At 43.0% G+C, this 25,261-nt stretch overlaps 1 protein-coding gene across 1 annotated transcript in view; it reads left to right on the top strand.

Moving 5' to 3' along the window:
• The window catches only part of DIAPH1 (diaphanous related formin 1), a 138,485-nt gene that overhangs the window by 41,418 nt on the left and 71,806 nt on the right, over window positions 1–25,261 (top strand). Inside the window, exons 5-16 of the mRNA XM_090020725.1 lie at window positions 7,521–7,651; window positions 7,850–7,936; window positions 8,583–8,646; window positions 9,444–9,583; window positions 9,761–9,869; window positions 11,100–11,210; window positions 11,728–11,846; window positions 13,485–13,601; window positions 18,021–18,136; window positions 18,789–18,853; window positions 19,484–19,663; window positions 21,834–22,538. Coding sequence (XP_089876851.1) covers window positions 7,521–7,651; window positions 7,850–7,936; window positions 8,583–8,646; window positions 9,444–9,583; window positions 9,761–9,869; window positions 11,100–11,210; window positions 11,728–11,846; window positions 13,485–13,601; window positions 18,021–18,136; window positions 18,789–18,853; window positions 19,484–19,663; window positions 21,834–22,538 — 1,944 coding nt within the window. The remainder of the gene's footprint in view (window positions 1–7,520; window positions 7,652–7,849; window positions 7,937–8,582; window positions 8,647–9,443; window positions 9,584–9,760; window positions 9,870–11,099; window positions 11,211–11,727; window positions 11,847–13,484; window positions 13,602–18,020; window positions 18,137–18,788; window positions 18,854–19,483; window positions 19,664–21,833; window positions 22,539–25,261) is intronic.

Below are 25,261 nucleotides of genomic sequence, written 5' to 3'. Positions count from 1 at the left end.
TTTGTACGTCAGAAAGTAGCTTAAAATTGTTATTAATTTATACTTGTTGTTAGTTTATCGCATCATTTAGTTAATTTTCATAGTTTCTAAAGATAGCAGAGTGAACCAAGATATGGTAAGACCCAGATCATTCATATCCAGGTGGTTTGCAACCCAGCTGATACAGCAACCTGTTGCAAATTAAGGACGAACCTTTCAGCTATTTGCTGTGGTAGTTACTTCAGAGAGTGCCTTTTCTTCACTCAGAGCACTACAATAGTATCAGCTGGTCAGAGAAGCACTACCCTTTTGGAAGTAGCTGAAGTGAACAGCTGAGCACTTCCGTGATTTGCTGAGTACCCACAGCAGTTTTCAAATCCTCATCTTTGCAAGAGAGTTAGGAACCCTATGAATTATCCAGCTTCTACTGTATTCTGTGACTAAGTGTTAACAACTAACCATTTTCGTGAAATAATTATTTTTTAAAAATTCTGAAAACTTCTTTCATTTCTGAATGTTATTTACTTTTTAAAAACACTCTGAAGAGGAGCATCATGGTTGTTTTTTTGTGTGTCTTATTGATTCGTGTTTATAAAGGTCTTGCCAAGAAAAAACTACCAGACTAGACAGAGGAATCATTGAAACAGACTATATGCAAAGTGGTGTCAAATTCTCCAAAAAAGGGGGAAAATATCAGTAGCTTTCTGTTGTTGTATGTATTGGGTTTGGTTAAATATCTAGGCTGTTTTGTGAAACAGGTGGAGAAAAATTAACGTTTCATGTTTTAAAGGAAAATAATCAGTTACTTTATTTTTATTTAATTTTGTTTCAATCAGCTTTATTAAAAAAAATCCTCTAATTTTTTCCTGCAAAAAGCACTTTGTTTATAGAAAAAATAACATTTTTACTAAAAAATTTCAAACAAAATTTTGATAGTCTCTCCTACATTTGCATGCCATAAGTAATCTGAATTTTTCCCCCAAAATGCTTCAAGTCAACATTGCCCTTCTATGAAAAGACAGTCTGTCATCAGTTGTAAATAGTCTTTCATCATAAGCTGTTCTAAAAGATCCCTGACCAAATGGAATAATGAAATAGCTTGGCTGATTCATCACATATTTCTAAAACAGGGCTTGGTATATATGCTTAACTTCAGATTCCTTTTGAAGTCTGTTTTGTCAGGTCCTCTCTAAGTGGATTATATTCTAACATCACATTTGAGATGTGAGGAGATCTATTGTGTAAGATTTTTAGACAAAGTTGTGAAGATTTTTTCAGACTTACACCCAAATAATTTTTTAATGTATGAACATATGACCAGGTCCTTGTGGAATTTTGTTTCTCAAAAGTCTGATGCGGATCTACACATCTACTAAAAGAAACCGTCTAACTTTTTCAAACTTGCTAAGAGCCTTCAAGTCAACTGGTCATAAGAGCAGTATATCTTGATGATGATACTGAATAACCTGAGCTCAGTCTTTAGTTTCCTTCTCCAGTAGTGCTTTTGTCTGGCTGTAGCCAGGCTCACCTGCCAGAACTAAGTATTTTCCCCTTCCACTCAATAGGGGACAGGCAACCACAGTTATTTTTCATATCATGCACACTCCACATAGATATGTATCACAGCTCTTGCTATGAAAACTTTGGCAGCAAGGAGAATACAGGCAGAGCACTAGCAAGCAGCTGCCCTGAAACTGAATAAGGGTGAGAGAGTTTCAGAAGTTCTTAAAATGATAGATACAGTAGGAGTCAAATTCTTCTTACTTGCAATTGCGCCATACTCCCTGGGAGGAAGAGGAGAATGGGGTAAAAATTTCATACAGGAGCCCATGGTTTAATCTTTTTATAGAATCGCAATTTTTAATTTCTTGAGATTTTGTTTCTTTGGGCCACTGTCAGCTCTTTAGCTTGCTGGACCCACTAGGACCATTCTCTCTCTCCCTTCAGAAACAGTCAGATTGCCTTCACCAGTCAGTTAGCATCTTGATTAGAAACTCAGAATGAGAGATAAAAATGTGAGGAAACAGAGGCTTAGAAGAATAGCAGATGCTCTGAACTTGTCCATCTGAAATGCGCAAAAAAACAAATTATTTGCTATGTTATATTCTTACCTCCCAGGCACATTGGCAATGCCAGTAAATGAAGGAGTCCTGAAGCATGTAAAAAAAAGACCAGTTACAGACTCTAGCCTCTATTTGCAGCAAAGTGATTGGAAGTCAGGGCATGGATGTCCCTCAGAGAGAACTGGAGTGCTTTGTTCTCATGTATGGCTATTTAATGATATTTGTAGCACAAAAATCTAGACTGACAGGAGTAGTTAGATAGTCCTAAGGACAGAAGTTTGAATCCACAACGTTGTCCAAGGCCTACACATTTCACATTAAAAGACATCTTTGTGGATCTGGCCCCAGGATCCTAAAAAGCTGGGCCATCTGGCCAGGTGAGTTTACTTTTTGGCATCTGTTAGCCAGCTGTCGAGGCCTGGTCACTAAATGTGAGTGCCTGACTTCAGCCAGGCTGCCACAGTTCCCTGGCAAGCTCTCGCAAGAAGCAAAAGGTATGCTGGGGATAGCTAATAGCTAGAATTTCCCTTCAGGAGCCTCTAATACAGGATTCCATTCCCTGACTAGATGCTGCTATCAGCATCGCCTCTGATACAGTCCTCTGACATTCCTTAAGGCAGCAAGGGCCAACCTTTTTGGCACATGTGCCTCAACTTACATCCTGTGCCCTCTCTAGTGCTATTCCAATCCTCTTCCCCCGTCTGATCTTCTCTGCTTCCTGCTTATCAGTTGCTGTGTTCCCTGCTTCCTCCCTGATCTGCTGTGTGCCATGCATAGAGGCTGCCCATGCCACTCACGGCACTTGTGGCCAACCTGCAGCACTCCATTTTTAAAACATCTAAATAACCGTTGAAAACCTTCCCTTTAAAAGGGCAGACCTTTTTAGCTTATATATGGATCAGTTGTTACATACATTAAAGCAGGGGTTAATAACCTATGGCTCATGATCCAGATCCGGTCTGTAGAGCTATTTGAAGTGGTGCACAGAGCTGGCGGAGCGTCTGTGCGCTTTGGAAGCATTTTTGTGGGGAGGGACAGTGGCTGCTGAGTACGGGCCACTTCCAACCTCATGAAGTAAGCTCTGTTAAAGCAGCTCCCCACTGCAGAATGATGCTAACCTGTGCCCTAAAGGACTCTTAAAGACCTATACACATGACTGGGAGAAACCCTTTGGATACTGGAGTCAGTTCTTTCTCTTATTACTGGAGACCTGCATGCTGACCTTCTTATAGGAAGTCCCACTTCTGCAGGACAGCCCCATCCTCTTCCACGACTGTCCCTGCATCTTCTTCCCAACAGCAGGTTTGACATTCAGATTGAAAGGCCATTTTTCTCACTATAGTTCTGGTTAGCTTCTTTCCAATGTTCTCAGGCACAAGCTGGGATTACTTCAAACAGTACAGGAGCTTGTAGGTGCCATTATAAAATTGAGTGGGTGGAAAAGAAAAAGGGGTAAAGACTAAAACTATATGGAGTAGCCTTTAGTAATAAGCTGCAAGGGAAAATGGTGGATTTCTTACTTCATTTAGGAGCCTGTCACAGCTTGCTGTATGGTCAACTGTAGCAATTAAAGGCAAATCATACCCCAACTCCCTTCATAGTCCCCAGGGCTAACATTACTGTTAACATTACTGTTAAGGTGCTGAGGGAATTGGCAGAGGTCATTGCTGGACCCCTGGCACAGCTTTACAAGTGCTCGTGGTACTCTGGCAAGGTGCCAGAGGACTGGAAAAGGGCCAGTGTGGTCCCCATTTTCAAAAAAGGGAGGACATTGGTCAGGCCGCAGTTGGAGTACTGTGTCCAGTTCTAGGCACCGCACTTCAGGAGGGACATGGACAGCATTGAGAGGGTCCAAAGAAGGGCCACTCACATGATCAGGGGGCAGCAGAGCAGACCCTTTGAGGAGAGGCTATGGGACCTGAACCTGTTCAGCCTCCACAAGAGAAGGCTGAGAGGGGATCTGGTGACCATCTATAAACTTGCCACGGGGGACCAGCAGGCAGTGGGAGAGTCCCTGTTTCCCCCAAGCACTACCAGGAGTAACAAGGAGTAATGGCCATAAGTTGACTGAGCGGATTTAGACTAGACATCAGAAGGCATAACTTCACAGTCAGGGTGTCTAGGATCTGGAACCAACTTCCAAGGGAAGTGGTGCTCGCTCCTACCATGGGGGTCTTCAAAAGCAGGCTAGATAATCACCTAGCCGGGGTCGTCTGACCTCAGCATTCTTTCCTGCCATGGCGCAGGGTCAGACTTGATGATTTGCTCAGGTTCCTTCTGACCCTACCAACTATGAAACTGTACCTTTTCTACTGTGGATTAGACCCCCAATCGTCACCTTCCATTCTTCTCCTAGGAAAGGAATGTTAACCCTCAAAAGTCCAATCTGAACCTTGCTTATAGGCATAATTTATTAGTATAATCATAGCCATCCACAGAATCTCTTCAAATAAGATATTTCACAAAACACCTTTACAGCAAGACAAGTCTTTGTATCACTGTCCTGAATCCCTACTTTCAATTATCCCCCCATAAACTTAACCAACCATTTTCAGTTCCTCTGCTTGTATTCTCAAGATTCTTTTCCAGTGGCACTGTTTTGCAAATCTTGCAACACTTCCCAGTGACCTTTCCTCAGGCATTCTGTGGGAGGGCTTTCTATAGTGATCCACACCGTAAGCTCCTTCACCTGTGAGTCCTGCCCTGCTGAGATCATCTTCACAGTAACCTGTCTCCAGAATCAACCCATCTTTTCTTGGGGTAAGCCTGCCCTGAGTTGGCTCCTTCCTTTCTTTTTCCTGAGGCCTACATATAATCCTTCTTCTTAATAGGATTCCCCAGTGTTCTCTCTTTACCAGATCACTCCTTTCTGTTCCTCTTTTTCAAAATTACAGCTCAGGTCTTTGTAATGGGTAGGTGACAACTATCAGATCTTAGTATAGAGCAACTAACCAGTCATGGATGAACTGGATTTCACTGATGAGGAAGGGTTTTTGTTCCTGTTGTGGAATGTATCATCTTAGACCTGAAAGGCACAGACAGAAATGACAATTTTTGCCCAATCTTGCCATAGAAAGTAGTATATAGCCATGACCAAACACAAGTGCACAGTTGCAAACAGCTTAAAAAAATGGCAGTTGGGTGAAAATCTGAACCTCATTGCGTAAGGGGTCAGGTGAAGACGTTTTAGAACAAAGCATTTTCTGTAACTTCTGTGTGCGCTGTAAGTGACTAAACCATTTCACATAATGAGCTTCTAGTACTAAATGAAATCACATGCTGAAGATGATTATGTTTATTTTATTTATTTTGTTTAAATTCACTAATTCTTTAAAAGGAAGACCTTGTCCTTAAGTCTGATTCCTTATCTGTGTGTGTCTTCAATCTACCTTCAGGTAGTCTTCTTATTCCGAGGTATACTTATTAGTTATATTACTATAGGGCCTAAGACCTCTAGTCAGAAACCAGGGCCCTGTTAAGTACCGTAACATTCCAGTTATAATTCAGCCTTTTTCCCATTTAAAAGAAACATAAAAATAACACTTGGAACAACTGGAACAATAAAGTACTATTTTACAAAGCACATGACCCTCTGTTGAAATCCTAAAGCCCACATGGCCCTTAAAACTGCTGCACAAAGTGATCTGCTTTGTCCTGTGTATTGGGGAAGAGCCACCATAGCTGTGTGAACCCAGAACACCATGATCCCACAGTTCCCATGGAACTGCTTAGTCTTCTCTACCAGAGTGGAAGGCAGGCAGGCTAAGATCTCAGAATTCCAAAAAACCTGATGTCAGGTGAGGTTTCCAGACCCCTGGGTCCATTGTAGGGAGCATGGAGCTGGGAAACCTTTGGTAGCAGCTCTAAACAGTTAATGTTGCAGATTACTACTAGAACCACAGGCCCAGAAGGAGCCTATGAGGTGAGATGACAAGAAAGCATGCAGGGTTCTGTTGGAAGCCTTTCTTTTTGATTAATTGGAAGTTGGCCAAAAGCAATAGTGAAACATTTTGAATTTAACATAGTAGCATTTTCCAACAAAACAGGAGTAAGAAAATTCTCCCAGAACTACCCACTTTCTCCTGTCCCACATCCCTCAGAAATTAGGAAAATTTGGAATTGAATTCCTAAAACCAAGAGTTTGGATCCGGGGTTTTGGCTGTATTGTCAATGAACTTTGACTCCAGAGCTGCAGTTCAAATTGCCTTTTTAATAAGAGCCAGTTTTTGTTTAAACCTGTTGCGGTTTCTATTTAACTAAAATATTTGTCTTTTATATTTGAAGACAATATGATGAGTCTTGGGTAAAATCTTGTCCGATACAGAGGAAACCATTTGTGTTTTTATTGTATTTAATTCTTTGCATCCTTTCCTTGATTATTTGATTCTTCTGTGAGATTTTGTAAGAGCAATTGCAGGTCAAGGACTTTATCTGTAGCTATTGATTTATATTTGGAGAGGGGGAGCTGTTTTTCATAAAACTGAACCTGAAAATATGGGAGCAATTTACATGTAGTGTCAACTTGTAGTTGGAACAAGATTGTATTTCGTACATGAACCGCAAACCTTCAACAGCTATTATGTAAAGATGTGAAGAAACAGAGAAATTGTCATTAAATACTTTAACACTTAATTTTCTATGATTCTTTGAACACCAGTTCAAACTGATGATATCAACTGCTATGCTGTATAGGAGCTCAAGAAATGTTATGGGCCTCAGTGGGAATAACGTGTTAATGGTGCCCAGGGTCTAGTTCATTTTCATTAAAAACTAATAGTGCCACCCAGGTAGAAGGAACTTGATTACAATGCACTGGATTAAGGGGGAGGTTGCCTAGATAGTATTTGGAAGAGAGGGAACACTGAAGTTACTTGTCAAAACTAGGGGCTTCTTGTTTTAACTGAATGTGACTTTCTGAAAGTTGGGTGAGTTAGTTTTGGGTCCTATGCAAACAAACACTGCTGATGCATACCCAAATGGTATCAATTGAGAGAGAGAGATTTTCCTGCTGGGTTGTCTAGAAGTTTGTGCCCTTTTTTGTTAGATGTGAAATCAGTCAAAATAATCCTTTTGCTCGTCACCTCTAGGATTTATTTTTTCCAAGGTAGTCCAAGGATAGCATGATACAAATGTATAGATGTACCAAGGGCCACTGGGACGAACTCGGATCATATTCTACTTCAGCCTAACATAAATGGTGACAGACATCAATATCTCCTCTTCTATTCATCCATATAAAGTACAAAAATAATACCAAATAACACCATCCTTCTAGAGAGCTCAGTCTGTCTTGCCTACTAAGAGAAGTCACAGATTGATTGATTAAAATGCTAATACATACGTAGAGCATATGTGTGTGTGTGTGTGTGTGTGCGCGCGCGCGTGCGTGTGTATGAACAATAAAAAGTCAAAATCTCTTTTTTGTGCTACTATTAAAACTAGCTGACCTGGAATTTGATTTCTTTCTTCCCTGTGTAGGGTATGAATCAAAAGGAGAGCTCTAAGTCGCCTATGATGTATATCCAGGAGCTGAAATCAAATCCCAGGGATGCCCAGCTGCTCAACTGTTTGGAGTCTCTGCGAGTGTCACTGAACAATAACCCTGTCAGGTAAAGGGCTGGCTGAATCAGAGGAGACCAGGCAGGGACCTGGAGATGTAAATAAGGAGACTGGTTCCTTGGCTGTTGGGAACTGTGGACAGTGCATTGAAAATGAGTGGAGGAGAGACAGGACAGGAGGTGATTGAGAGTCTTGGACTGTCCATCCTTCTTTGCGCTGCTGATATGACTATATTGTGTTCCTTACAGCTGGGTGCAGAATTTTGGAAATGAGGGCCTCGCTTCCCTGCTGTCTATCTTAAAAGTGCTTCATGAGGAAAAGGATGAGATACCCAGGTAAGGGACTGACTGAGTAGGAACTGTTTATAAAACTGTTCATAAGACCCTGTCCTGATGAGCTTATAAATTTCTTATAGTCTCTTTGGAGGCCCATAAGGGTGTAGGGCACATATGGATTGGCTAATTGTGAATAAAGGCAACAGGAAGAAAGCAATCCTGGGTTACCAATCTGCACTATGAGATTTGGGGGGGCCTTTCCTCTGTCTATTTTGAATACAGGTATGGTTTGATTAGGGCAGAAGTTCAGTGCAGCATTAAATACAAAAGACCTCATTTGGCTTCATTTGAGAATTGTGGGATTACTGAGTTTAAGTTGATTAGAACAGTTTCTCTCAGCCTTTGTAAACTCAAGGCACCTGTCCATAACTTTCATGAATTTAACAGCATCCCAGGTGAGAAAAACTGTTGTACTGTCTCATTTGACCCCCTCCTGCCACCACTGCTTCCACAGGTGCCTCCCAGAAACAGATGCACAAGACAGTTTCACCTGGCTATGGTACCTGTGCCACAGCACCCTTGAAAGGGTCTTGCGGGATTCTGCTTGAGAACCACAGGGCTAGAATGTGAAGATCATCTTCATCCATGTGACTATAGTGATTGACAAAAAATGCAAATTGATAGATCTAGTTTCCCTTCCTTGCAGCTCATATGATACCCGGAATAAACATGAGATCATCCGGTGCCTGAAGGCATTCATGAACAACAAGGTGAGGCCCCTCTCCCACTCCAGGATGACTCTACTACCTCTTCCTTGTGTTCAGTTTGCCCTAACCTCATAAGATAGTCTTTTGAAACTGGGATAAAGGAAGTGAGGGTGGAGACTCCTAACTCTTCAATAAATTGTCGTCTTTACCAAAGTGGTGCACCTCAGTTCCCTCCCCCAGCATTTTGGAATTCTCACTTCCCTTTTTTTCTAGGGCTCCGCTATTTTTCCATACTTTCCATACCCTACAAAAGTATTTCCATACTTTCCAGATTTTTGGAGTTTGTTATACCATATTTTTCTTTCTGTATTTTTTTTCTCTTCTCATCTCCCTCCCATACGTAGACACTCCAAAAACTGCTAAATCGTTTCCCTGTTTTCTGCTTCCTTCCACTCTGTATCAGGAATGCCCCTGTCCACATTCCCTGCCTTTCTTAATTAAAACTTGTTTGGCACTTCTTCCGTCCCTTTCTATTTGCATACATTCTGAAACATCTAATACTATTCCTTTTAACTCACTCTGTTCCTCTGGTTATCCTCTTTATCCCTCCCTGTTATGGCCTTGCTGCATCCCCTCTCTCTCGCTTTCTGCTTCCATGGGCTTCCCGTACGACTGCCCCAACCCACACTGGGAATTGTGTCAGATCCCATTTAATGTCTTTCTCTGGCTGATCTTGATTCTGGCTGCTTTGAGACAAGGCATAGGAGATAGTCTGTCATTTTAGTCTTCCAGCTGCTGAGAGGATGAGACTGACATTGAGCAGATGTTTTGTCACTAATTCATCCTGTCTTCCCTTTCAGTTTGGTATCAAAACAATGCTTGAAACTGAGGAGGGGATCCTGCTGTTGGCGAGAGCAGTTGACCCCAAAGTCCCTTCCATGATGATAGATGCCATGAAGCTGCTGTCTGCCCTTTGTATCCTGCCTCAACCCGAGGACATGTATGTGGCTATGGGAATCATTCTACTATTCATCTCTCTTGAGCCTCTGACAATGATTTGGCTTCCTTTGGAGTCTCCCAGCTGATGTTACCCTACAAACCTTTTATTTTATTTTGAAATGTCCATACTCCTGGTTTAGAGTGAGGGGCTGCTGATACCTTTTTCTAACTATTGCAGGCATGAGAGGGTTTTGGAGGCACTGACAGAACGAGCAGAAATGGATGAAGTGGAGCGATTCAGACCCTTGCTGGATGGTCTAAAAAGTGGAACTTCAGTGACGTTGAAGGTAATTTGCTACCTCAGACTGTGGACTCTGGGCTGGGGGAGAGAGAGAGGGTTGATTGGTGCCAGCACTTCATCAGCGACTTGGACTGGGGGGTAAAAAGCACCCTGTTCAAATTCACAGATGACACCAAGATGTGGGGAGAAGTGGGCACGCTAGAAGGGAGGAATAGGTTGCAATTGGACCTGGACAGGTTACAGGGCTGGGCGGATGAGAACAGGATGGGTTTCAACACTGACAAGTGCAAGGTACTGCACCTGGGGAGGAAGAACCAGCAGCATACCTACAAGCTGGGGAACTCCCTTCTCGTCAGCATGGAGACAGAAAAGGATCTTGGAGTCTCTATTGATTCCAAGATGAACATGGCCGCCAATGTGGGGACGCAGTCAGGAAGCATCACAAGCAGATGCATCACAAGCAGGTCCAAGGAGGTGATCCTCCCCCTCTATGCGGCACTGGTCAGGCCGCAGTTGGAGTAGTGTCCAGTTCTGGGCGCCGCACTTCAGGAGGGATGTGGACAGCATGGGAGAGGGTCCAGAGGAGGGCCACCCCCATGATATGGGGGAAGCAGGGCAGGTCCTACAAAGAGAGGCTACGGGACCTGAACCTGTTCAGCCTCCACAAGAGAAGGCTGAGGGGGGATCTAGTGGCCTGTTGCAAACTAGTCAGGGGGACCAGCAGGCATTGGGAGCATCCCTGTTCCCCCAAGCACTACCAGGAGTGACAAGAAATAATGGTCACAAGCTGGCAGAGGGTAGATTCAAGCTAGATATCAGGAGGTACTACTTCATAGTCAGGGCAGCTTAGATCTGGAACCAGCTTCCAAGAGAAGTGGTGCTGGCTCCTACTCTGGGGGTCTTTAAAAGTAGGCTGGATGAACACCTTGCTGGCGTCGTTTGACTCGGTACTCTTTCCTGCCATGGCAGGGGGTCAGACTTGATAATCTACTCAGGTCCCTTCTGACCCACCAACTATGAAACTCTGACAGCTGTCTCTACCAAGAAGGAGGCAGAGGGGATATATGCTAGCTGTTTGATAGCTCTCCTTGATCATAATAAGATATGGGAGAGCTAAATGCCATCCACCTGATGTTTCCCTGTTTTTTGCAGTATGCTAACAAACCTCTGATTGATCTGAGTAGATTTCTGGCACTTTGAGAGCCTGGCCAGGAGTTCTGAGTAAGGAATGGGTCTTGGATGTCTTATGAAGAAGCTTTCTGGTTTGTTTTTTTAGGTAGCCTGTATGCAACTGATCAATGCCCTGATCATCCCAGCCGATGAGCTTGACTTCAGAGTACACATTCGCAGTGAGCTGATGCGTTCAGGATTGCAGTACATCCTGAAAGTAAGGAGCAGTTATCCGTCCTGTTGTGTGGCCTTTACATCCAAAGGAGGGAGCAGCAGCTGTTGTCTCTGCTGTTGTGTTCATATTAGAGGTTCTTAGAACCATTCAAAAGCTCTAGCAGTGATAGAGCAATGCTGCAAACTGGCCTAACTCTGTGCTGCAGGGATAGTATGTGCCACCTTGCAACCCTGTTCTTGGGTAGTGGTTTCTTATCCCTTCGTTACCGCTTACGGATACGTACCTCTGGACATGAATTTTTACATTTTTACTTGGATGGTAATCATGGTCCTTTTGCTGGCAGTCTACAATCATCTCCTCTCCTTGTGAACAAAGACTCACATGCTGAGTAGTAGGCTTCTCCTTTCTGTTGAGAATGCATTCTCTTGGGACTTCTAGTAGGCCGGTTTGCATATTAATGTTGGTGGCGCCCCCCCCCCCAATCCCAGTGACATTATGTGCCATAACATGCCATCTAATTAGGTATGCTTCTGATGTGTGCTCTCATGTAATGTTGCAGGAACTGCGAATGTTGGAGAATGAGGAGCTGAAGGTACAGCTTTCAGTATTTGAAGAACATGGTGAAGAGGATTCAGAAGACCTCAGGAGTCGCCTAGAAGATATTCGCATTGAGATGGAATATCCTTTTTTAGCTTATTGGGTAGACGATAGGCTTGAGGCAGGAGCATCTCTAGAGTTTCTTAGCTCAAACCCATCTACAGCAAGAACAGATGCAACTGAATGGGACATTTGAACAGATTCAAGCCTTTCATTTGTTGCTAGTGAAACCCAGGAAAGTGTGGGAGAAAGGTGGAATCATTATATTGTCCGGTCTCCAGTCTGTACTCGGGGAATACCCAGGCTCAGCCAATGCTATCAGATCACCTAGGTTCTGTAGTCTTTTTGGTTCAAAAGTGCCCCACTGCTTTCTAGGATGCCTCAGGTCAGTTGTGCAAAGTGAACATATTGGCAGGCATGCTGGTCCTCTACTTGAGATTTGACAGTTGAATTAGAATTAGAACTGATTTTTCAATATTTGCAGAGTTTATGGAACACAACTTGTCTGATACTTCCAGAAGCCTCAAATTTAGATCAGACTTCTATGGACAAAGTGTGTATGTTGTGCAATATGTAAGTTGAGCTGTTTTGAAATTGGCCACCAGAGGGCATGTGAAAGAACTTCTGTTTTGCAAAAGCAGCAGAAATTTTTTCTTCAGTCCTGGGCTGAAAACCTTAATTAAACATCCATTCCCATGCTTGAAAATGTTCCCCTTTGTATAAAAAGGCTATAAGTCTCTTAGCTATAGTACATAGTATTTGTGTCTGTACCATTAGTCCAGAGACTAGCTTTTAAATAACTCTTGGAGACAAATGTGAGCTTGGGAACTACAGTTTAGATGTTAGTGAAAACGTAAGGTAGTGGTAGCTGCTGTTGCTGTTCCTACTCCTCTTCCGTCTCGCTCTAGATTACCTCCATTAGCAGGATAGCAAGATCACATACAGACAGGTGGTTGCTCAGGCCCTGTTTATGGGGTGGTAAGGGAGTGAGTAAAGAATCCTACTCCCATACCTTGCTGACCATTGATTCCTCCTAGGTAACAGGAGACCACAGCTGAAAATTCCTTTGCCTGGAAAGTGGCACATACCCGATCAGCAGATGGAATGAGAGCTTCAGGAGGGTTTGTGCAACTCCTGTGGCACCTTGGGGTCTCCCAGAAATAAGAGATTTTGTATCTGTATGTTTATAGACCCATACTTACTCCTCTGCCCAGTGCGCCATACAAGCAGGTGCAAAAAGGGAATGTGCAAGTAGATTGTATACTTCTTCCAGTACTCCCTGCTTCAAGATGCACACATTCTGCTGTTTTTTCATGTAGAGTGCTACTATTTGAGGGAGGAGGGGCAAATAGCTCAAACTGGGGATTCTGTGTTACTGTTTTGAGGTCCATAGGAACAGGTATTAAGAAATGAAGTACCTGATCTCTTGTAAGGGGAGCAAGTGGGTATCAACAAACTTAATTTCTCCAGTATGGGGATAGAATGTCAACTAGTGAAGATCAGTTGGGTTTTAAAAAGTCTCAGTGAGAAGAACTCTGCCACCCTTCTTGGCCTTTGATACGTCTCTTCCCTATGCAAAGGTTTTTTTTCAATGAGAGAAAATATGCATGGATGAAGTTAAGGATGACACTGAAAAATCGATTCCTGTCTTTAGAGAGAATCAACAGGGCACTTGTGTATCTTTCCAGAGACCTTTTGATTCCTTAACCCTTTGTTCACTGATTTCAGTGATGTCTTCCAGATACTCCTGAATACAGTAAAAGATTCCAAAGCAGAGCCATTTTTCCTTTCTATCCTGCAGCACCTTCTACTTATCCGCAATGATTATGAAGCCAGGTGAGGAAGGGTCCTTCCCTCTAAGCCATCTAGGATGGATGCTGGCAGTGTATAGGGGACATAGTCACTTTATTTGGGGGTGGGGCAATAGTTAAATAGAAGACCGTTTAAAATGTTCTGATAGTTCCAGGGTAGAAGGGATGTATGAGGTTGCTGATGTAGCTTGTTAAAAGATGATGCATCACTATGAGACAGGCCGTACTTGGAAAAAGCCTTTCTCTGTCAATACTTGTGCTTGGTTAGGGACACTGCATGAAGATGGCAAGCACCTCTAGTTTAACATTATGATGATCCCTGCTGTAAGCTACCTTTAGGGTGGGTGGTCAGCCAATCAACGCTGGTCTTAAAGCTACAGGAGTTCAAGGAGAAAGAAGAGAAACTGAAGAAAACACTGTAAGCAAATACTGGAGGGAGGAAGTTTGAGCACATCTGTTGTTATAAAGCCTGTCTAAACCATTTTCATATTTGATGATTTTTGACACCAGTTTTGATTTTGACTCTGCAAACACAAAATTGCAGAGGATGACAGAAATATGGAAGTCACTGTCCATAGTATGCTCCCTTCAAAACTTTCCATCTGAAATGCTATGAAATATAAAGATGAACTTTCCTTAGGCTCATTGTTTTCTTAAGCTTGCACGGCCAAAGAAAACTGTTTTAGAAACAGTGCTGAAGAAAAGATGCCAAAGAATCTGAGGGATATACAGCATGGATTTGTTGTGGGTAGGTCTTGCTTGACCAATCTCATTTTCTTCAGGTGACGGTCAAAAGGGAAAGAGGCTGATATCATATATTTGGAAAAAAGGGAAGAGGGTGATATCATATATTTAGACTTTAAAAAAGCCTTTGACCTGGTGTCCCATGATGTCCTCCTGGAAAAATTGGGCCGCTGCTGCCTAGACTACTCCACAGTCCGATGGCTTGAGAACTGGCTCCAAGATTGGACCCAGAGAGTGATAGTTGATGGAACCAAATCAACATGGCACTTAGTGACTAGTGGCATCCCCCAAGGCTCTGTTCTCAAACCTGTACTCCTTAATGTCTTCATAAATGATCTGGACACTGATGTCAAAAGTGGACCGGTCAAATTCGCTGACAACACCAAATTACGGGGAAGAGTGTCCACACTTGAGGATAGGCTGGTAATCCAGGCTGACTTTGATAGGCTGGCAAGGTGGGCAGATGAAACCTGATGACATTCAATATGGAGAAATGCAAGGTGCTCCACCTCGGGAATAAAAACCCGCATCATACTTATAGGCTCAGCAATGCTACACTCACTAGCACCATGACTGCAAGAGACTTGGGGAGTCATGACTGACCACAAAATAAATATGAGTCACCAATGTCATAAGGCAGCTGGCAAAGTGAAGAAAACTCTGGCTTGCATCTACCAATGCATCTTGAGCAAGACCCAGGATGTCATCTTCCCACTGTATTCAGCCTTGGTGAAGCTACAGATGGAGTACTGCATCCAATTCTGGCTCCACAACTTAGGAATGACATAGAGGACCTTGAAAGAGTCCAGAAGAGAGCCATGCACATGATCAGAGAGGGCAAGAGAACAAGCCTTATGAAGAGAGGCTGCGAGCTAAGGGATTCTTGAGCCTGGAGAAGCGCAGGTTCAGGGGTGACATGATGGCAGCCTATAAGTACATAAGGGGTGTGCATCAGCATCTGGGGAAACACCTGTTCACCAGAGACCCTTTGGGATGACAAGGTCCAATGGTCACAAACTCCTGTAAGAACATTTTAGGCTGGACATAAGGAAAAATTTCTTTACTGTCTGAGCCCCCAAGGCCTCGTCAACAGACTCCCCCCAGAGATGGTACAATCACACATTCAGGAAACATGTGGATACTTATCTTGCTGGGATCCTTTGACCCTTGCTGGTTTCCTGCCCCTTGAGCAGGGGGCTGGACCCGATGATCATACGAGGTCCCTTTCAGCCCTAATGTCTAAGAAATCTTGTCAGTAACACTTGAGTGTCTCATGAAGGGCCAAAACCAAACTGAAATCCCTGATAAAGCCTCTGAAGGCCATGTTAACTTTGAAAAGTTCCAAAGCAGTGCTTCTCAAGTAGATGGTCATAAAACCCAGCCAGGGGGAGGTTACAAGAAGGTGTTGCAGAATTTTTTTTCTCTTTGAAACTCTAAAAAATCTTACAAATTCTGTTGGCTTGTTGTAGATGCAGATTTTATTCTTTGTTAATAAATGCTAAGGGGCTGCTGAGTTGCTTGTTGTTTCAAATAAGAGGGCTTCAACCTGTCAAGGTTGAGAAACGCTGTTCTATAGCAAGGAAGATGCATTTTATTAAGAGTGGGCTAATATATAAAAATTGCAAGAGACAGTTCTCAAGGTTGTAACCTGGCCATATATCTCTAGCGGAGGTCAATAGGCACATCCCATTCATACTTTAGATGTGATGTCACCATTTTGGTGTTAGCTTTGCTTGTTCCATGTGTGCTAGTTTCAAAACATAAACTAATGTAGCTTGGCTAGTGTGGTATTGCACACCTCAGCAAGTTCTATTTCAAGACGGACTGTTTTGGTGTGTACACAGCACCACATTAATGTGGCAACACTGCTTTGTGTTTGGGAGCTGGTACATGTGGATCATGTAAAATGTGTGTCAACACAGAATTGTCTTGTGCTGTGTGAACAGCCCCTTAGAAATAAACTTTTAATCTGAAGCCAACTTGATACCATATCGTATTGGCAGGCATACTTCAAGAATACCTTGGTTTCTTTTTCATAATGTACTGGTTACAGTTGTTCAGGTATTGAAGGTAGAATGAGGAGCATTACACAAGAGGTACAAGACATGAGCAGCCATCTGAAAGAACCTGGCTGGAGCTTCTAAGTTATCATGAGGAGACCATTTATACTCAGAATTTCACTGAACAACACAGAAATAATGACATCTGTAAGCATGGGGGTGTAACTACTATTGCTAAGAGAGATAGGGAAGTCATGCTGAGAAGGGCAAGCATCTCCTATGTAGTGAAAAAGAAAATAGAAAATATAAAGAGAAGAGTGATAGAGATAAAAGTTGAAGAGGAAAAGAAGAAGGACCCTTGAGATGGACATGAACGAGATGGGAATAAGAACAGAAAGGTGCCCCTGATTGGAACAAGTGAAGAAGGAGATCTGAGTAGATGAGCCTGTAGATGAATGAGAATAAAGACTGAAATGAGATGGGTCACAATCAAGATTTATTTTCTCCTGGGTATAAATCATCTCCTCCTATGGCATTTGGTATCCTTTAGGAAATCCTTTGTCAAGACTTTTATTCTAAGTATATTTATCATCAGATATGTTTAAAAATCTCAAGTGAGTTTGCCCCCAAAGTTTTGTTTTCTATACTGTATGTATATATGAGGGTTTGATATTAAGTGGTTTAATGCAGATAAAAGGCAGGGTAGATAGGCACCTTTATAGATTACATAAGATGGACAGACGCACGCGCACACACACACTCACACCATCCCTCCCCCTCCCCATAAGTTTTTATAATTACCAGTTCACTTCCTCAGGTGCTGTGTAGATAAACCATTCTAACTAGTTATTCCGATTTTTCAGTAAACAACTTTTTATCTCCCCTTCAGTATCAGTGCGGAGTGCACCTGCTTTAATCTATTGTAATAAATTATTTTTAGCCTCTGGTATAATTGCTTATGTTTTAGGTCATCTATATGGTTTTGGAAGAAAAGTACATTGAAAAAGGGAATCCATGTTAATATGTCTATCACAGTTGCAGATGATGAATTCTAGATACGCTTTTGTAAAAGTAAAGAGAGCTATAGGTTAAAAAGGAACAGATGGAAACAAACCACAACAATTACTTTGTTAACCAGCTTAATGCCCAAACTAAAAACTGTTTTTCAAACTCACTTTGGGGGTATTGTTTCTTTCCGGGAATAGAAGAAAATTCTGTTGCCACCTGATGGTGTTAATTTGTCAGGAACAAGAGAGCTCTTAGCCAAGTAGGCAGGAACCTGATGATGATCTGAGGGTAAAAAGACATAAAGTAATTTATAGTGTTTCTGTGTAAAGCTGAAAGGGCTAAAAGCCAAAAGTTGTGAGGATGATAGGGAAGATGAATCAAGGAATAGATACTTGGGGGTGTATCCACAATGCCCTAGATATGTAGTGTGTTACAGTATAGTATGCTGGTCCCTGTTATAAGCAGCTGCCAGAAACAAATTACGTTGCATACCAGAATGTGCATTACCTGGAAATTGAACTTTGCATCTACTATCATATTTTGCTATTCAAATGTTGTAATTAAATGATGTTGATGAACATTTTATACATCTCATTGCAAGGGGACCTTGTTTGCTTAATTCCTGGTGTTTGCAGAAACATCTTTCATGGAGCAGTGTTAACGCTTTGTTTCCTTTTCTTCTCCTGATATAGGCCTCAGTACTACAAGCTGATTGATGAATGTATTTCCCAAATAATTCTACACAAAAATGGTGCTGATCCAGACTTTAAATGTAGGCATCTTGCCATTAACATTGAGGGACTAATAGGTAAGTCATGTAGCTGTTGATATCACAGTCAGAAATAGCTTGTATTGTTTATAGTTCTGGAACAAACTCTTGTCTTTCACTTTCCTCAGCTGTCTTTTCAGTTGCTGACTCTTGGATCTTCTGACTTTTCTGTTCTTCTCATTCTCCTTCCTTGAAAATGAGCTTTACCATTAGATCCTGTTGGTTCCCAACCCCTTTTTTTTTCTTTTGTGTTTTTTTTTTTCATGTGCTTTCTGCATTCGGAATCTGGATGTGGGTCATGCTATTTATATAACTGTTACTTAGAGCTTGACTTTCACCATCTCCTCTGTTGTGCCTTACTGGGGCACCTTTCTGCTAGATTAGAAGATGATTAAATTGGACTTCTGAAAGAAGGAGTTTTTTTTATGAGCCATAGTGAATAGAAGGAATTGTCTATCAGCAGCATGGGGTTCTATGAGCATTGTATTGCAAGATAGAAAGGGTTACTGGGAAAAAGGGCAAACACTAGCAATGTTCATATACTGCATTTGAGGTAAATGGCAATGGGAGTAAGAAAGGTCTACTTGTAGCAGAGACACCTAAGGATTCTTACCATATTTGGAAAGGATTATTACCATATTACCACATTTGTTCACCATTGTGTTCTTAAGTGTGTTTTTTCTTTTTGTAGATAACCTGATTGATCAAACAAAGGTGGAAAAAAGTGAAGCCAAAGCAGTAGAGCTGGAGAAAAAGGTGTTTGAGGGGGATGAAAGGAGAAAGGGGCATCTTGGACCCTGATACCCTTTACAGTCCATTATAATTTGAGATTGGTCTGAAAGTGCTAATCAGATTCTTTCCCCTGGCTCTGCACATGTGGCTGTTAAACACAGCTCAGACCATATTACACTTGATCTTTATCACTAAGGAGATGCCACATGTTTATTTTTTACATTTTAAAAAAGGATATCATTGTTACAGAGAAAGCAGATCACATTTGTGGACCATCATGTTTCACACCCACAGTTTATAGTCATGTGTAGGTCCTCTGATTGGAGACAACTGAGGTTATGACTGGGATGTAATTAAAATATTCAGTTTCTGTCACTGCCATGCAGTTATTTTTAGAACGTGCCAAGAGTTTGTAATGCATTTCCCCTTCTATGAAAGGTGCATTACTATTTATCCCATTGCAAATGTGAACTATTTCACTTAGAAGTCCTGTCCTGGGTCCTGTGCCTATCTGACTGGATGCTGGAGACTAGGAACATTTTTCTCTTCCTGCAATATGAAGGGATTTGGGGGGGAGGAATTAGGGACTTTTGAGAGAATTGCAGGGGAAGCCAGAAGAATCATGCCATTCCCTGACCCATAATTTCCTCTCAGCTGGACTCAGAGTTGACTGCACGGCAAGAACTGCAGGTTGAAATGAAAAAGAAGGAAACTGACTTTGAACAGAAACTCCTTGAATTATGTAAAGAGAACCAGACACTAGACATGGAGAAACAGCATATGGCCACAGAGAAGCAGACCCTGGAAAGCAAAGTTTCTGAGCTGAATGAGGAGGTAATGTTCCAGTTGAGATCTGGGTAGGGCCATGTAGACTACACTGCCATATGGTACTTCTGCCCTTTCTTATGTTTAGCACTTCACACAGTTACCTGAGATGAGGTGCTTCTTTTAAACTACCAGGGAAAGTCCTGGAGATCTTTACTTTTAAAACACCCTTATTTCTAACCATGTAGTTGACTTGGAAACTGGACTTTTTTCCAGGAATCTTCACTTGGGTTTATCTGCCTACAAAGCAGCTTTCTAGTTCTGTATCACCTTTTCTTAGTAGCTCGTTCTGACTGTAGTCATCAGGCATCCCTATTTGGGGGGTCTCAGTGATCCTCCAGACTCAACAAAGAGCAGAATCTGTGAATTAAAGCAAAGGTTTAGTGGCCTTTCCCACAGAAACATCTTTCTAAGGTGGAAACAGTGTTTTGGATAGAATAGATTATTTTCTCATTATATTATCCCCCGATTAGACTTAATTCCAGCACAGACTAATTTGAAACTAACACTTTTCAGTTTAATTCTCCTCTTGCTTAAATTCATGGTCACTGTGCGGTTCTTAAGTTCCATCTGAAACCCTCTTTGTTCATAATAATTCCTTCACATTTATACAACGATGTAAATCTCAGCAGAGTGGACACATGGTCAGTTATTGTAGGGTAGCTGCTTCTGAGTTGGTACAGTTACAGCATCTTGCCACTAGGTGCAACAAAGCCAGTAAAAGTCTGTGTCTTATATTAGCAGATTGGCTGCCCTGGGACAAACTGATAGCTCTAGACACACAACAGTTATCTTGGTGTAGTTTTACTCCATGTTTCCATGGTAGTTCTATACTAGTTTCAAGTGCGTTACACTGATGTACGGCTGTGTGTTTTTTGTATCCGCACTTTATTTAAACTGGTGTAAAAGTTGATTACATCATTGTAAATGTGTTTTCTCCCAAGCCTTTTGTACTTTTTTACTATTGACAATTGTTATTACAAGTTTCTGTAACATTGTATGATCTTTTACCCACTTTCCAGCAGTTAAGTGTACAAATGGAGCAGACCACAGTTATCACAACAGGGTTCAGGACTATCACTGAGCTTTGTTTTAGCAGTGGAGCTTTTCATTTTTCTGGTATTTAATATGGCTTGCATTGTGCGCAGTAGCCAGCAAGAACTTTATTAAAAGGCACTAGGGTCACAGGAGTGTCACTTTTTTTCTTGTTTCCATTTGGTCATAGGACTTACCATATTTACCTGAATTCAAGATGACTTTGAGTTTAAGGTGACCCCTCCATAATTAGATTCTACACATAGACAATGTATAAATTTGTTATAATTTTCCATATAAAGAATTTTATTATTTGGGGTCATCTTAAATTTGTCCCACCCCCACCTCCCTCTGCTGCAGGGGCGCAGGCAACAGGGCAAGTGAAGAGGGGAGTCAAGTGGCCTGACCTGTCTTCTGTGGCTGGTTACCTTCTGGCTCTGCGTCTGCTCTAGCCTGGGTCACAGAGCACGTGGTTGATCCAACCCCCACCCCGGCATGCAGCAGTGCTTGCTGAAGTAGTGCGGGGCCCAGATCCAAGACTGGACCTGCCACTACTACTGCTACCAGCACCGCCCCCACCGGTACTGCTGCCTGGCTGGGCAGGGGCCAGAACAAACGTGCTCAGTGCCCCAGGCTTGGAGTGGGGCAGGGGCCAGAGAGTAAGCAACAGTGCAGGGCAGAGGTTGGGGAGGTAGGCAGCAGGAGCATAGGTGACAGTAGGGGTCAGCGGCTGTGGCTCTGAGACTGACCCTGAGCCCAGGTTGGAGCCAGAGTCCAAGCTACAGTAGCCAATCCCCCACCACTTATACAAGGGGTGTTTTTCCTCATGTTAAGTGGGGTGGGGGGAACATAATTTTGTCTTGGATTTGAGTAAATATGGTATATCTGCTGTCTTGCTTAAGGAAATGAAAAAAAATGAGGGAGCAGCATGTAGCAGGGCTCCCGTTATACTCTTTTACTTTGAAAGGCACTGCTAGTATCCTCTTGGAGGTTGGGGCAAGAAATTACTGTTTCCACAAATTGATACTTTTGAGATCAGTTGGTTTGAGACCAGTATCCTTTCTGCCCTTCTGGACTGGGAAATGGATACTCCAGAGTAATGCTGAGTAACGTTCTTTTTTTTTTTTTGTCTTGTCTTCTACAGGTGTCTAAGTTGTCAAAGGAGCTTGAGGATACTAAGAAGGAAATGGCTTCCCTCTCTTCTATATCTGCTTTACCTGTTCCTCCACTCCCTGGTTCAGCTGGTGTACCCCCTCCCCCACTTACTCCCAGTACAAGTGGCGTCCCGCCGCTCCCTGGGGCTCCCGGCGTCCCGCCTCCCCCGCCGCTCCCTGGGGCTCCCGGCGTCCCGCCTCCCCCGCCGCTCCCTGGGGCTCCCGGCGTCCCGCCTCCCCCGCCGCTCCCTGGGGCTCCCGGCGTCCCGCCGCTCCCTGGGGCTCCCGGCGTCCCGCCTCCCCCTCCGCTCCCTGGGGCTCCCGGCGTCCCGCCTCCCCCTCCGCTCCCTGGGGCTCCCGGCGTCCCGCCTCCCCCTCCGCTCCCTGGGGCTCCCGGCGTCCCGCCTCCCCCGCCGCTCCCTGGGGCTCCCGGCCTCCCGCCTCCCCCGCCGCTCCCTGGCGCTCCCGGCCTCCCGCCTCCCCCGCCGCTCCCTGGCGCTCCCGGCCTCCCGCCTCCCCCGCCGCTCCCTGGCGCTCCTGGTATTCCGCCACCTCCACCAGGGATGGGTGTCCCTCCTCCACCTCCTGGGCTTGGGGGATGGGGAGCCCCTGGAGTTCCAATTCTTCCATATGGAATGACTCCTAAAAAGGCTTATAAACCAGAGGTACAGCTGCGAAGACCTAACTGGTCCAAGGTAAGACCTTTCTCTCATCCAGAGCCTGCTGCCCATTCTTTTCCAAGGCATCCCATCTCAGCTTCCAGCTTTAATTGCCTTAATCTCTCCTTCCATTTTCCCCCAGTCTTTTGAAGGGTCTAGTTTCATTGTCCTGCTTCTGCAGGGTGTGGAGAGTGAACCACCTTTGGAACGGAAGTGTCTGGTGCTTAAGGGCCACAGGAACCTCTAAGTAGCTCAGGCTTCCCTGTAGTGTGATGCTGTCCCCATACAGTTGTGGAGATGCAGAGAAGGAAGCTCTTTCCTAGTTGGCCTGTAGCCATTGGTTATTGGAGTCTCTTGTGTTTAATTTTGCTGGTATTATTTATTGAATATTTTATGCCCTCTACCCTATAGGAAGCATTTTGAAGGCAGAACTGTGATGATACCGATTTAATAATCACAACCTTTCTGAAATATAGAAGCAGCAGATAATTCTGCTGCTCTAGAAAGCCTAGGCTGTTTTATCATGTACATTTCATTTCCCCCCTGCTCTTTTTTTGAACTAGGACATTGCTAACAAGTGTGTATGTGAACAGAATAGCTGCTCTAAAACTGTGACAATCAGCCAGCAATGGGCTTAGCGTGGTCATGCTGGAACAAGAGAGCTTTTAGTAGGTTCAGAGGCGGGCATCATTTTTTGTGCATGCTTCCTTGGTTTAGTAGCACAGAGAAGTTGCATTTAATGGGTTAATGTTCTGGCCCTCCACCTTTTGGAAGTGTGGAGACCCAGCTGTGGACCTCTTCTGAACAGACAAGGCCAACTGTCCTGAATTATAGGCAGGTTCAAATCCTCCTCCATGTAGTTGAGTTTGACAGTATCAGTTGTCTCTACATCACAGAACCTACCCATAGTTCAGGACAGTTGACCTTGTCTGTTTTTCAGTTTTTAATCATTATCATCTCCACATTCCCAGACTGCCACCTGCACTACATCCTGAGTGTTATCTCTGTTTATTCCAAATATCTCATACCAGTCTGTCTAATACCTGCTGCAATTATCCTGCTATCAATCACACATCCAAAACACACACACATCCTTACTGCTGCTTTTTTTACAAAATGGACATACATTTTAAAATACCAGCTTAGCATAAGTATACCATAATACAGGTATAATATATTCTAAAACATATTCTAACAGGTGAATTGACAGAACTGTTTTTGGATGGGAATGTTCCGGAGGGGAAGGGACAGCAAACTAGGTGAAGAAGTATTGCATTAGTCTGAATAGCAATAAAGTCAGTCAAATGTGGAACCTGTGTTTCTTATTCACAATGCAGAAATGTTGGGGTCTTTTTCAGCTTTATACTCTTCAGTACTCGGCTTAAAAGAACAAGCAGACTTACTGATAGAAACAGGTTTTCTGGCAGTGGTGGATGTTGGGTGTAATTGTCTAAGAACTGCTTGTGTTTTCATAACATATGCTCACATGTTTCCAGGTGCTGTCCCACATAAGGTGACAGACAGTCTGACCATAAGGGCTTACAGTACAAGAAACCAAGCAACCTAAAATGAGCATGGGAGAGTGGCTAACATATTACATTAGTATGTCCTGTATACTATCTCCACATGCTTCTTAGCATAACAATATTTAACTTCATGTAAAAAGACTAGAAGTGGTAGTCTATTCAGTTACATTTTGTACAAGTTGGAGAAGTGTAATATAGGAGCCAAAGAAAAGGAAATTTCAGTCACCAAGATAGGAGATGATGGTGTTTGGCGGGTAAGTTATTAGCTGCATTATCAGAAAAGAACTTTTGGATCTTCAAAGCTTATGGAGAAGTACAGGCCAAAAAATGGACAGTGCAGTTTGAGTGGGAGAGGAATGAAAGATGATCCCAAAATTATGGTTCTCAGTGACAGGAGTGTGGTGACAGTGAGAGCAGGACTAGTTAGAGCTTTTGAGGAAAAGCAAGGAACTGAGATTTAGCTAAGGTTGTTTTCAGTTGGGTACAGCTTGAGGTGGGGGAAGAGGTTGGTTAGAAAAGGTGGGATGGACAGATTGTTTTTGAGTCACTAGTTTAAAGGTACTTGTTGGAGCCATGTAAGTAGACAAAGTCTCTGAGACACTGTAAAAGGAGAACAGGAGGGGTCAAAAAGATAATCCTGTGGGATACTTGCTCCTCCTTGTTCTCTCTTGGTCAGTGTAGTTCTCTCTATATGAGCACTCTGGGTGTTCTCTGTGCTGCTACGACCAGTGTGTGTTATACAAAGACAGACCACTGCTTGGTCTGGTGGCAAAGGCTCAGCAAGGTTTATTATCTACTCAGCACCTACTCACTCGCACACCTGTCCAAAGGGTTGCAGGATGTAAGCCTTTGATGCTGTTGGTTAGACACAAGGACAGCTTACAAATAGGATTCCCTAGGCCTAATGCACATTCCAAAGACTTCTAGTACCTCTCTTATGCACCAAGCCAAACAGTTCTGCTGATATCACTTATTTGCATAGCATATGGAAACATCAGTTTCTTCACCAAATTACCCTAATCCTCAGACCTGCTGTCATTATCAGGTGTGTTCTAGACTGACACCACATTTATCAATCAACTTCAAAAATTAATTTTAACATTCTGTTGTCTGTTGAACCTACTCTCACAAGGCAGTGTGAGATCAGCCTTTGGTGAAACCTGCTTTGGTCTATACTTTAGCAAAGGCTTTATATGAATTGTATATGTATCATTCATTGCTTATATTAATAAT

This window comes from Crocodylus siamensis, chromosome 10, assembly GCF_052110815.1.
Source record: "Crocodylus siamensis isolate JL-2025a chromosome 10, ASM5211081v1, whole genome shotgun sequence".
NCBI lineage: Eukaryota > Metazoa > Chordata > Crocodylia > Crocodylidae > Crocodylus > Crocodylus siamensis.
The sequence above is the reverse complement of the archived record's forward strand: the minus strand, read 5'-3'. Positions and strand labels throughout refer to the sequence as shown.